The sequence below is a fragment of the Centruroides vittatus genome, unplaced genomic scaffold, assembly GCF_030686945.1.
Source record: "Centruroides vittatus isolate TY-2023 unplaced genomic scaffold, ASM3068694v2 contig_1154, whole genome shotgun sequence".
NCBI lineage: Eukaryota > Metazoa > Arthropoda > Arachnida > Scorpiones > Buthidae > Centruroides > Centruroides vittatus.
Window position 1 is genome coordinate 444536 of NW_027120741.1, and position 14493 is coordinate 459028.

The window sequence follows — 14493 nt, forward strand, 5'->3', positions numbered from 1 at the left end:
CTTACAATTAATAATAATTGTAACGTTATAAATGGAAATAAGATTGTATTAGTTAACAGTTCTGGCTCATTTATTTATTTTTTAAAGTTACTATTCAGATAAATTGAAATTTAATCTAGAGTACGTTCGTTAAATAGCAATACGCTAAATTGCTTACAAACATCTCTTAAGATTTTCTTCCAGTAAGAAGTTTCTGATTTGAAATTTCTTTAAGGTCAAGTGACGATAGTTCAATATCTTAATCAACGATCCAATTTTTCTATACTTTCATATAACAATCGCTGAAGTGCTCAAAATAAGATAATAGAAGTTATCAACTGAACTAGACTGTCTAGACATCGATGGGAGCAACCACCAACTTCAAAGTAAAGATAACAACTAGAGGGAGAAGACTTGCTTTCTGCAGAAGATGACACTCTTCGAAAATGATCAATGAATACTAGCGTATTTCAATTAGGACAGAATCGATTGGTAACGTTGTCAAAAAGCTCAGTAATCGGCACTAATTTCGAGTCAAGTGGTCTCTCTATACTTAGCAAATCTTTTGCAGTAACATAATAAACTACAGCCACTTTTATTTATTAAACACCACTTCAGAGACAGAAAAAAGTGAAATTCTTTTTAAAATTAAGACTGTTTATACATATATAGATTAACACTTAGATTAAAAAATATATAACTTTTATGTTAGAAAGTATTTCATTTAAAATAGTTTAATTTTTCATTGCTTACGATGAAATTTAGAAATTTAGGGACTACTTGATAGACTTTTGTATTTTTTAATGTTGTATTTTCAATAAAAAGATAATTACAAAAATATCAATAAATTCTTGACATTTAAACTAATAAACCAATTTTATTAAAATAATAATAATAATGATGAACTATTTTTAAACATTTTTATAGATTTAGTTTATTTTTTATTAGTAGAATTTGTTTAAAATAAGAAGTTATCAATAGCAGTATTTTTCATTCTTTCAATTTTAAAGTGAAAAAACAAATAGAAATCTATGATTATATATTGCTGACACAGCAACCACTTCTAACACATGACAAAGAAGTGGTCAATAAACAACCATCCCTCGCAGACACAATGGAGTCTTCCGCTTATAGTACGCCCAACGAAAGTGCTTTCCCCCTCCCTTCCGGTCGGAGTGAAAGGGTTAAGGAACAGATGTCCCAGCAGAGGTGTAAAGGCAGAATAGCGCTTTTCCAAACATTGTCTGGAGCGTACCATTTTGACCTGTCTTCTCGCTAAGATCTAACTAACCCTTCAAACACAACCAAGAGGCTGTCTAGCCACGAACAATTGTCTGGTTCCCATTCCACCTTGTAAAAAAATCCCTTCCTATGATATTCACAGTAGTCTACTCTTTTGTCAATGGGATTTATAATTTTGCTTCAGGCGAAATAATTCGAAGCGGCGAGCATAGACTCATATCAATACAAAGTATTTATTTATCTTGCAAGATAGACCTATGCAAGTTATTATAACTGGTATGTTTACAATTACTATATAAGCTGTATTTTTTAAGGATCAAATTCTATCGATCAGTTAGTATGTCAAATCTGTTTCTCGTGTAGTTCAAAAAGACATTTTGACATATTCACCAATTATAATAAACGTGAACTGGGAGTTTGAAAATATATATCACCTGCCTCTGTAATTACGGGCCTATAGGCTTTTATAATTCTTCAGGGAAATACTTTATCTAAGTATTATTTATGTCGCCTTGAAACTGTGAACTTTTCTATTTCTATTAATCAATGCCTGTATATACTATATACGGAAGTTTAAATTAGCCTAGATTTAGTCTATTTTCTTATTCTCATGTAATAAAATCAATAAATGTCTTTAAATATTGCGATTTATTCTAATAAGGACGACACCAGAAGGTTTAAGTTAGCCGTTTTTATATATAATTTTGAAATCTTTAAACTTAATTTTGTTTATAAAAATTATAAAATCATCATCTCAGAGTTCAACATGAAAAAAAATTTAAGCTAAAAATAAGTATATTGAACTAAATTGTAACAATTGAAACGAATAAAAGGAAAAACGTTTGAATCTTAACAAATAAACCGATCAATGTAGCTAATTATTTTACTATACAATTCTAAATCGGTGGCGAAATTGATATAAATGTAAATGTTCCATCAAAACAATTACAAATCAATGTTGACACACCACAGAAAGAGAAAGACAATGTTTAAAAAAAAAAAAAAAAAATCGGTAAATAATGATATTCCAGTGTTTGTAAATGCATGAATATCGAATCACGATTTCTTACATAGGTCAAATCCTCTAATGATTTAAATTCATCGTTAACATCTCGAAGTTGAAAAGTAGTATCTAAAAGAGTTAAATATAAAATTTAAAAAAAAAATGAAGGCCGCATTAGGATAGGGGAATCAACCATCTCTCAAACTAACGAGAAGTCAGTAATCGTAGCAGGAAACTTCCGGCAACAATTCCCCAGAATAGGGCCTCTTCTAATTGCCAAAATGCCTTCCCGCCACAATCAACATTTTACGTTACTACTTCCTGTATTGCACACTTTGTAAATTTGACGACATCGCACTTCTGAATATCGAAAAGGACCAATTGAGAAATTCGTTTGGTACAAATTATACATTTAGAGATTGATGTCATATATAATTATTTACGATTTTTTTTTAAATTTTAGATATTAAATTCTAAATATGTGAATTAATTTGTCTATTAATCAAACTAAATTAAAATACTAGTTTTTAAGCTAGTTACATAAAGAAAAAAATGAAAAAGTTCAAATAGATAAGTTTAATGGCTCGATAATGTAGAACAGAGATGGTTAAATGCAATATGCAAACCGATTTTTAACACAATAGAACACAGTTAAACTAGCACAAAACGCTTTTAGAATATTAAAATTACAAATTATAAAGTCAATCGGAGGATCATAAATTTAGTGGATCATTAATCTATAATTTTTGTCAGATAGCCTATAATATTTTTAAGATAAAAATGTGCAAATGATCCTATAAAGTTTTTTTTTTATATTTATTTAAACAATTATAATTTAGGTAGAGGTAAAGAGTAAAAAGTATAACGTTTCGACTTATGTTTAAATAGAAAATTATTTCGTTATTTTTTCAGTTGATTTCTTGAAATTGTAACGAAAATTTCATCTCAGAAATATCAATTTGTGAGTGAAATTGTTCCTTATATAACTTATTCTACAATACTTTACTCGATTTTTAAACAATAAAAAGCTTTTTATTGTTAAAAAAAAACTGTTTTCACAGTGAAGTTTGTACACTTTGATGATAACTTAAAAATATTTTCCAGGCCTTAAAAGTTATAAATTAAAATTGATATAAAAAATTTACAAATCAAATGATTAATTAATCAATATTTAAATTGGATTTCTAATTTATAAAACTATTATTTTTGTTGAAAATTTTGAATGTAGACTAAAAAGGAATAAAAATATCATAAAATTTTCTATCAGAAGTTTATATTTTTACACTGAAATTATATATATATATATTTCACATAGGTCTTTATGTGAAGTACATAAACCCCTTTAATAAGCTCATTACTTTATGGGAACATTAAATATTTAACCTAATTCTTAAAGACATAGCTAAAATAATAAAAATACTTTATATTAATACTGAAAATTTTCAAATATATTTAGATATTTGCAACGATATGATTAGATACGAAAATATATAGAATATTTCCTACTTCTAAATTTCAGATAGGTCTGTCGTATATTTTATATGACAGACCAATTTCCATTGCGTGGAGTTGCTTAAACAATATTGAACACGTTGCTGAATAATTAAATATTTAAAATAAATGAATTATTTATTGGAGGAAAAAAAATATTTGTTTAAAAAATTTCTCGAGGTTATTTAATTTTTCAAGAAATATACTTATTGTTGAAAATACTGTACGTCATTTTTATAATAAAGAAAAAGTTTTTCCTTTATTATAAAAATTAATTTTATTATAACTTAATTTTTAAAAATAGATTATGATATTTTTATATTACGCATAGGTTTGTTATTCATGCGATTTTTTAATTATCTAATATTTTGAAAATATTAAATAATTCATAAATTATAAAATTACTTAGACATGTAGGACTACCAGTCGAGACAGAAAGCTGGCTGTACTGTAATTATAAATATATAATCGTTTTGAATGAAATATTTTCCGTAAATTCAACTTACAAATATTGAAGTATGAAACAAGGAGAAAATATTTAACTTAATATTTAAAATCTGAAATTACAATAATATGGTGTAAGGTGTAATATTTAACTTACTTATTAGACCGTGTATAAATGTATAAACTGTAAATGGAAAATATAATTACATCACTTTAGGAATAATGTATTGAAGTATCGATTTAGATTACACAAGATTATCAATATACATGAAGAATTATATTTATGTATAAAAAGTAAATCAACTTATTTTTGTTTATACATTAAATAATAATTATTGTAGTATATAAAATTGATTAATTTATATAAAAATCTTTGTAACGTTTTTTGAATAGTCTTATGCATAGACTTTTTCTATATGGGCGGGAGAATGCACGAATTCATCAGTTTAAGGCCTACTTGTAATGTAGACAGAATTATGTATAAAAAAGGGAAGTTGGGTGGAATAGTTGAAGGACCTGCACAAAGAAACGAAACAGGTTTTTACATAAGATGAAGAAACAGGTATGAACGTTCGGTAGTTAACAACACCTTTATATTTATATATATATAAATTTATATATGTATATGTATGTATATATATATATATATATTATATGTGTGTATATGTGGTGTAAAACTTTAATTCTGAAATCTAAATTCAACGAAACAGCAAATACAGCCACAAATATTTTTTGTAATAAATAATAAATTTTGAAAGGAAATTTTTTTAAGTTTATCTTAATTTTATTTTATCTTTTCGATTTTAATAATCTAAAGCTTTAGAATTTGAAACATCACAGATAGTGTATGTATATATATTTATAGATAGATAAATAGATAGATTTATAATAAATATAAAGTCTTCTATTTTTAAAAAAACTCAGAAATTAATTATTAATAAAATATATATATATAGTATTTAAATTACAGCAGTGTATAAAAGACAATACATGAATATATCTGGCAATATGTTTGTGGTAACCAGTTTTTCTAGTTAAGTTAACCAGACCTGTTTCAGAATAATTTTCATGGTTATGTGTCTGAAGGTCTTTACGAAAAATTATATTGATATCCCTGTACAGGCAACTATAATAAATGAAAAAGCTGAACATTGTATACAGAAAAGGTATAACGGAGACGCATAGAACTACAAATTGTTAATCGTTACCAAAAATCTTAAATGTTTATTAAAATATTTGATAAGAAATTTTAAGATAATCATAAGATATTTTAATAAATATTTAAGAAAATTTTAAATATTTATTAAAATATTAATGCTCTTATTTCAAATTTTAAGACTTTTTTTTTTTTTTTTATCTATTTGCCTGTCTTCAACTTGTAATTTAGTATCTTGCTACATAGAAGTTACTTCATTTCATAAATAGGCAAATTTTGTATCTATTTCAACCATATTCTTAATCTAACATTTAATTTTTAGGATTTTCGATAAAGCATAAGAAAAACCATTAAAGATAAAAGTAATTCACACTGAACAAAATCAGTTTTTGTTATTTTTCAACCCGTTTTGAATTTTTCTAAGCATATTTATAGAGGGGTTTTTTTTTCTTATAAACGAAAAGAAATGATTTTATGTGTAACTTGTTATGATAATTTAATAAATTTAAAAAGTATGAATGCAACTTGTTTTATAGTTATATTTAATTTCAATTGTGTCCTTTTTATGAATATCGTAAGACTTTTGATCTGAAACCGAACATCAGAAAGAAAAATATAAATGCATTTTCTTTTATATACTGTAAATTTTCATGGAGGTATCTTAGATTCAGGCATTAGTATAGTCTCGGTAATTTAAAAAATATCTAAATATAGATATAGGCCTAATCTTTCTGTTAGACATATTACAAAAAAAGTCTTTAGATTAAATAAAAGGTTAAAGCTTTTTCCATATTTTATCAATGTGTATATTATCTATAATCTTATCTCTTTTATTGACTAATTACTGGGGTTGTATTTTAGTACAATAATTACTATTAAACCTTTAAATTATTTAAATAAATTTTTAAATTTAATTAAAATAATTACTTATAAATTCATTTAAAAATTCTGAAATAAAGAGCAAGATATATTTAATTAATTAGAAATATAGAAGTGATACATTCTACTATATCTGAATTGAAAAAAAATAAGTTATATACTAATCTATTTTGAATTTATCCAATTAAGAAAAAAGATCGAATTATATGATTTTCCTCCTCAATTTGGACAAATCACATATGTTCAGCTCATTTAAAATTAATTGCATTTACAAATAAACAATTCTTATTTCATTGAGTTTATTTTTGAACACATTAAATCTAAGATCTTTATAAATTCTATGTTAGACAATAAAACATAAATTCTGATTATAAATATTAGGCCTATTATTTTCCTAAAACGTTTAACATTAATATAAGCATGTTATAGAAAATTTTTTAAAATAAATTAGTATATATTAATGAAAAATATTTTTTGAACCATTGTAATATTTCATTAAAACACTAGAATATAACAACATACTAAGATTTTATTGAAAATTTCAATTAATAACAGCAAAGACTTACAAGATAATTGCAAATACAAGTCTTTCTTTCATTAACAATACCCAAATAGAGAATGTTATTTAGATCAAATCATTGACGTCAGTTGTTTATATGCTCGAATACTTTAAACGTTTTAGGAAAGATTGATCAAATTTTCAATTTATCTTTCAAATAACAAATACGACAAGTTAACTAAACGAAAAAGATTAATCGAACTACTTAGATCTGTTTTATATATCTTAATTTATCATCTTATTTGTTTATTATTTGCTTATTTTTTTAAATCAGACTTATTTAAATAAAGATTCGCGACCTGTTTGAGTTTCTTTCTTACTCGTAGGCCTTTTCATTTGTCATTTGACTTTGCGATTATCTTAAAATTAGAATAATCTATTAGAATTTAGTCAAACTCTGAACAGAAACACGAAATATATGAATGGCAAGACGGAATTTAGCTATTCGTATTTAAAATAATAAATAATATATTTTTTTATTTAGTGGATAAGTAACACGCATATTAAATGTGGTATTTCTCAACAGGAGATGAATAGGTATGCAATTTACTATCCATAAAACTTACAATTATGTATATATATATTTATAATCATAAGTTATAAATCATCGACGAAATGGCATGTTTTTATATGAATATTATGATAATAAATATTATTTCAAAACTCCAAATTTTGCAATAATCTGAGCTTATGAATAAAGCAATGAGGAATCAAATATATTTTTTACTCTAACAAATTCCGGAAAAATTCAGCATTAAAATTAACTCAAAATACTGCATAAAAACAAAAAAAAAAAAACTTGAGAATAAATTTCAAAATGTTAATGTTTCACACTAAAACAAGTATAAACCTAGAACCGAAGGGCAATATTTGTGTCGAAAATTTATTTTACATTTATATAAGCTTCGTTTATTAAAATATTAAAAAGAAGATTGCCTTCTCATTGATCTATTGATCTATTTAGACATTATCTGAATGATTAACGATTAAACTAAATTACTATTAAAAACACGTTTTTTAAAAGGCCTTCCAAATCCACATCGTTATCATAGTTCTAAATATTTTAATATAGGCTTAAATTTATATTAGAAAAAAAAATGTTGAAAAAATCTAATGATAGCATGTTTTACAACATTTATTTCTATCTTAAAGAATTTGTAAAAAACCTCAAATTACTATAATTGATGTTACTAATAGATTATAATATATATCAGCTGAATCAAATATCTCATTTTCAATCACAAATCAGGAAGTTAAGAATTAAATATATCTTACTAAAAAAAAAAAGTCAAATTTAAAATGAAAGATGTAAATTATGTATCTTATGAAATTATGATAATAACTAAGCAATTTTAAGGAAATTAGTCAAAATTAAAGCATTTAAATATTTCATAATATTTAAATAAACATTGTATCAATAGTGAATACCGATATTTTTGTTTCATTCTAAGCAAGAAAAATATAAATAAAAATAGGATGAAGTTCACATTAAATATAGTTCAAGACAACATTTTTTGTCTATTCATTATTTTACAAATGAATTAATTAATGAATCAGCCATATTTTTTCATTCAAAGAAAAATCATTTTTTTTTTGTTCCATAACAAGATTTTTACATAAATACATATTTTTATATTCATATAAATTTTAAAAAATATGTCTAATTAAATTAGTCTTTCGGGGATTTATTTTTGTCAGTAAAGGAACTAAGTCTGAAATAAAAACAGGGATTTTTTAAAATCTACTTTTACTTGTTTTTACATAAAATAAGCCTATTTGCAATTAATGTTTATCAAGAATAATTCCAATGATAATAGACAAAATTTTCAGAAGAAACATAAAAAGTTTAAAAGCTATGATAATTGCAAAGAAGAAAGCTTCATGTTTCAAGAATAAAACAATTTCGCTTACATATAAGCAAGTATTGACAGGATTTTATAAACAATCCAGCTTATAAAAAAAGTCTTTTAAAATAAATAGTTTTTAATGTTCAACGAGTTTCATTTCAAAATTGAATATCTTTTTAAAAATATAGATTAATAAACATTGTGTACAATGAAAATTCTATCCCTTAAAATCTGAATAATTAGGTTTTTCCACGTGTTTTAAATATAGCTATAAAAATTGAAGTTTTATTGCAATTGAATACGCAGACAATATTAAATATATATAAATAAGTTTTAGTTAAAATTTAAATTTGAAAAATTTTGTATTTTTTGAAAATTTAGTTATTGAATCATTTTAGTTTCTGTTTTCTAAACAAATGCTATAAACGGAAATGAAAGTATGAAAGAAATTTGAACTTGGTGTTAGTCACTTTTTTGATAAAATTTTCAAGTACATAACTGATTATTAGTCTCTTTCGAGTAATGTGTTATCTACTGGTTTCTAATATATTAATAATCTATAGTTTATACAAAATGAATTTAAATATATTAGCGAAAGTGTAGGTAAAATCAAAAACACCCAAAAACTTACTTGTTCCGTTTGCATTCCGAGAGAGTATACGATTACCCATGCATCCAGCAGGGCCTGGTGGAGGTGGAGGTCCACCATGTCCTGGCCCAGGACCAGGGCCTGGTCCCGGACCGGAAACTGATGCAGCGGCTTCTGAAGTCACGGGTACAAGGCAGTGGTTCAAATATTCTCGGACTTGCTGCTCCATGGAAGGTGCACAGTAATAAGTAGAATTGATACAGTTCGGAAGCCAAAGTCAGGCACTTGAGCAACAATACAAGCACAACTCGGACTTCTGGAAAGGCTGTACACAATTTTAGTTTTTTGTCCTTTCAAACTTTGTTGGTTGCAGCGATCCGGTGATTGGTTTTAAATACATCTAGTACTGTGAGTGGCGCTGACCACACACACTTTCAAATCTTCACTCTTCAACGAAGTTGGCGTAACTTTATTAAAAATACTTCTTTCTTCTCTTAGAAGTCCGGATCTTTGCAAAAATAGAAGTTTTTTATATGAGGCATCACAGCATCACAGACTAGAAGACTGATGCTGCGCAGATCCTCTGCGCTGACATCTGATCCTATTTAGGCACCATACCCACCAAAACAATATCACAGGTAGTGGGAAGGGCAATCACGGACTAAATGACCATCAACTAAATACTGACTGTACTTTGTAGAACCATCCATTTTTATATGGTGGGTATGGCTGCATTATCAGCAGAAAAAGCCAGTTGCATAAATCACAGTCACGACCCATAAGCAATCAGGTTGATTAGAAGGTAAGCCCATTTCAGTTGAAGAAATTAAAAGTCTACTGTAAGCTGGACTGGTAGTAATGTCTGTTTCTTTAAGAAGTGGCCTGGTGGCTACTCTTGGAATGATGATGACATACAGGTACAAATATTCGGATACATGCCCCAGACGATGGTGTGGTGGTCTGATGAGTGTACCAGTTTGCCTTAAAAAAGATATTATTCCTTACCAATAAAAATATAAGTGTGTCTAGTTATGCACTACTATTTTTAAAAATGAAATAAATTAAAATAAATTAACAGAATTTTTTTGTAAACTATGCATACTTTTATATTTAAAACATTAAATATTAATTAAATATAGGATGACGCTATACGTAGAATGAATCGAATGGAATTTTTGACACACTTCAATCTAAAACTTAAATGAAAAATACTAAGTTTTATGGATAAGAGTAGAGTTGAACTTACATGGCTTGTTTATTGAAAAATATCATCGAAAAATAGAAACGAATTGCATTTTAAGCAATTGCAATCGTAAATAAATTATTTAGGTTAACATTAAAAATAATAATAATTCTGATTTGATAGTATTTCAAGACAAGTAAGTTCATTCTCACTTAATTACCTTTCAGTTCGAATTATCCTCTGGGTCAGAAAAATACTTTAGAAAATATTAGTTTAGAATTCACCAACAAATTAAATAATTCAAAATCTAGGAATATTTAAATAAGGAAAAGGAAATATAGAATTATTCTGATACTAAACCATATTTCAATAGTGAACAAATTCAATATGATATTTAATCTACTTGCTTTAATTTATTGCCTACCTTATAATTAATATCCCATTTGTTATTAATTTTCGAAAAATTTATTTCTAACTCGACTTCGACTATACTAAATACATATTATACAGTCAATTGCTGTCAGAGGATAATATATAAACCTATAAATGTTTTATTGATAAAATATATTATATCTTATCAATTAGATATTGCAATCTAATAACATTTCTCCAAAATATAATTAAATAAAATTCTGTTACAATTTTATAAATTCGAAAATTATGAAATACTGTTGATTTGAATATCTTTAAAACTAAACAAATTAATTTATGTGAACTAATTAAATCATACATAATTATCCATTTATCTTAACTATAAATATAAATTTTTATAATAGAGAAGCAATCTTCTGAGCAATTAACAATATTTATACTGTATGATTATATTTATATATATATATATATATATACTGTATAATAAAATGAATTACATTTTAAAAACATAGTTATTTTAATCTACAAGTAATGGGCTATTTTTATTTGTATCTTAATGGATTTTATATGAAAGATAGACATGAAACATACTATTATTATTCAAGACCATTGAAAATCTGAATATCTATTTTTCACAATAAAAACAAATTTATATAAATATTTCTTGAAAAATTCAATTTTTAATAACTGTTAACATTATGAATATGATTAATTATTAATTTTATTCATTTTGTTTAATTATTATAAATAATTTTGCTAACATGTCTGTAAAAATAACCTAATTTTAACAATGGAAATTATCGATTATTTTAAGTAAAATATTAAAATTGTATTTCATACGTTTTACTTACAGAGGCATAATATATATAACTTAGTGATTAAATAATTAGTAAAAAATATTTTGGATGAAAATGTCCGAGCTGAAGTGGAGTAATTCCATAACTAAAATAAAACTATTTTTCTATAAAATTTATTTTTTAACTCAAAAATATATATTTAAGATAATGTAATTAAGCATGATCTTTACTTATCATTATCATAATTTAATACGAAATTTTATTGTTAAAAACTTTTTCAGTTAATTATTAATTGAATAAGAATAGATTTATGATTGACTTGCTTTAATAAATGATTGACATGAAAGCTACTAAACATATTAGCAATTATAATAAATAAATTTCAAAGTGTAAATTTTTAATCTGATTTACAATTCTGTATCTTTTAAAATAATACCTATTCAATTTAAGCCTGTATTAATAATTTCAATTAGAATTCAATGTTTGAAATAATTTTTAAAGCAGACTAATATATATATATTTTTTTTTCAAAAACATTTTCAAAATTTGAAATCGATTCTGAAATAAAATAAAAATTTTCTATGCTATTTATTAAGCTTGCCTGAGAATAATTTTATTAAAAAATCATTTTTATTTCCTTATTTCTGTTTAAATTATATTTAAAATTATCAATTATTAATAGGTTTTTTCATATTTTTGTTGGAATTTTATTTCTTTATTTAATAAACTGCAGACTAAACAGTTATGTAGAGAATTTGTTTTTATTTATATTATATTTAATCATACATGCTACATAATTTGCTCACCTGATTTCAACAAACAATCAAACTAGAAATAAGTATGTTTGCATTACCCATTTATAAAAGGAATACGCCACATAAATATACTTCTAGATAAACACATGGGTTTCTTTTTAAAATACATATGTATGGTTTGATAGATGTATGATTAATACAGCCTTTCATTAAATCAAAAATCACTATGCCAGTTATATATAAAAATCATTATAAATTGTTAAAACATTGTAATTATTGGATTTAATTATTTTGATATTTATGAATTGTATTATTACTTTATTTACTTTCTAGATAAATATAAAATCGAAATACTTCGACTAATTAGTTTCCATAGGCCCATTTAGTCGTTAATTGCAATATGTTATTTAAATACGCAATAAATATATTTTTAATATTACATTTTACTTCTATTAGAATTACATACATGAGAGAATAATACTTAAAAATTGTTTTAAAATATGACATGTGTTATTTGGTAGGTGGATAATTGAAAATAAAGAGATATCTAACAACCATATAACAGTAAAACTAAATTATATTGCTGCGTTTAAAAAGATAATGAGAAAAAGTTACACTGGATGCATACTATTCTACGAAACACTTGAAGTGTATTTTGTTCTTGTGTCTTATGTAAATAAAATATATTCATAAATGTAAACGGACTGATATAAAATTTAATGTTAAAACTATTATTATTGGTTAGATGGTTTAGTAAGGGACGGTTTCAAGAATAGGTCAACGACTCGATCCATTAAAATATTGCAAAGAAATAAAAATATCACAACAAAGTTATCACCGGTTGTCATGGTTGCTATGGTGATGATTTTTCTATAACTCCAAACATGTTCTATAATAAGACTTTATAAATTGATTTGTGTAATGAGTATAATGATTTTCCTCTTTTGAATTAACTCTAAAATTTTTTCTCGCAGCAGCTGCCAAGTAATTCCACTATGGAATCTTTTCCTATTCGAATCTAATTAAACAATTCCGTATAGCCTAATATTAAATAAATTTAAGCCGAGAGTTAATGAAAATAACTTCTCTAATTTTATTTTACAAATAAAAATGCACAGTGAAAAACTCCTGAAGTTCTCTTGTATCATTTATCCGAACTATATAAAACAGCCTACATGATTGGAACTTATTAATAAAAAATAAAATTCTTATATTACAATTAAATTTTTAAGGTAAATATTAAAAAATGATAACAACAAAAAATGGAAATTACTCATGCGTATAGTTTAGTGAAGATGATTAAAAAAAATCATTTTAAGAGAAATGTATATTTTAAAAATAAACAAATAAATCCTTTCTTATTCTCGCTGATAAATAAAGATATGGGAAATAAAGCGTAAAGGATGAGCATGATCAGAAAAAGTTCGAACGGACAAGTAAAAGTGCCGGAGAAGCGACCTGCTATTGACGCAGGAACTTACGCTTTCATCGGTGCACGCTTTACTCTTCGATGGCCAGCACGGCCTGCTTGAGCAGCACACAAAACAGCCAACACATAACACCACAACAGCTCGACATATTGCACCACTCTAACTAATACTATTCAGTGATAACTAAGGCAAAGTAACATACTAGTTGTCCTCCGAACGACGATAGGTCCACACCTGTCTCCCGTATCGCTGGCGCCGCTGGCTGACTCAGCAACATCTCCCGACTGACTGACTGAAGGACTGATAGCCGCTCACTACATACTGTGCATACAGCACATCAGCACCGCACACCGACATGCACGGCGGGAAGGAACATCTCCCGCTTCTGCAACTAGAGGGCGCAATCTACACGCTTTCGGTTTCCTAACCCAGTCTCTCGACATGTTTCGTTTTTGCCCTTTTTCCCTAACGTGAAAAACATGCAATTCTTTTCAGACAAGGTTCTTTTCGTACACTTACCGTGTTTGTTGCTATATTGAACGATCCGCCGAACGATGCTTCGTAGTCTCAACCGTTCTCTGATATTGTTGGAGCTTCTCTTCGATTTAACCCGTCCCCAGAATACGGCAAGGGTGGGGAAAGTGAGTGTTATCTTGCCGCTGTCCGTATATGGGGGAAAGAGACGTCACGTCACTGCGTATATCTCGGTTCTGATTGGTTGCCTCACCCCACGTGTTGGGGTGTTACTCCTAGGTAGAGTGGCTAAT

General features: G+C 26.1%; 1 protein-coding gene across 1 annotated transcript in view; it reads right to left on the reverse strand.

Moving 5' to 3' along the window:
- LOC136979121 (uncharacterized) overlaps positions 1 to 14190 on the reverse strand; it is a 190057-nt gene extending 175867 nt beyond the window's left edge. Inside the window, 2 exon segments of the mRNA XM_067275049.1 lie at positions 9232 to 10170; positions 13929 to 14190. Coding sequence (XP_067131150.1) covers positions 9232 to 9418 — 187 coding nt within the window. The 5' untranslated portion in view covers positions 9419 to 10170; positions 13929 to 14190.
- Positions 14191 to 14493: the final 303 nt, after the last annotated feature.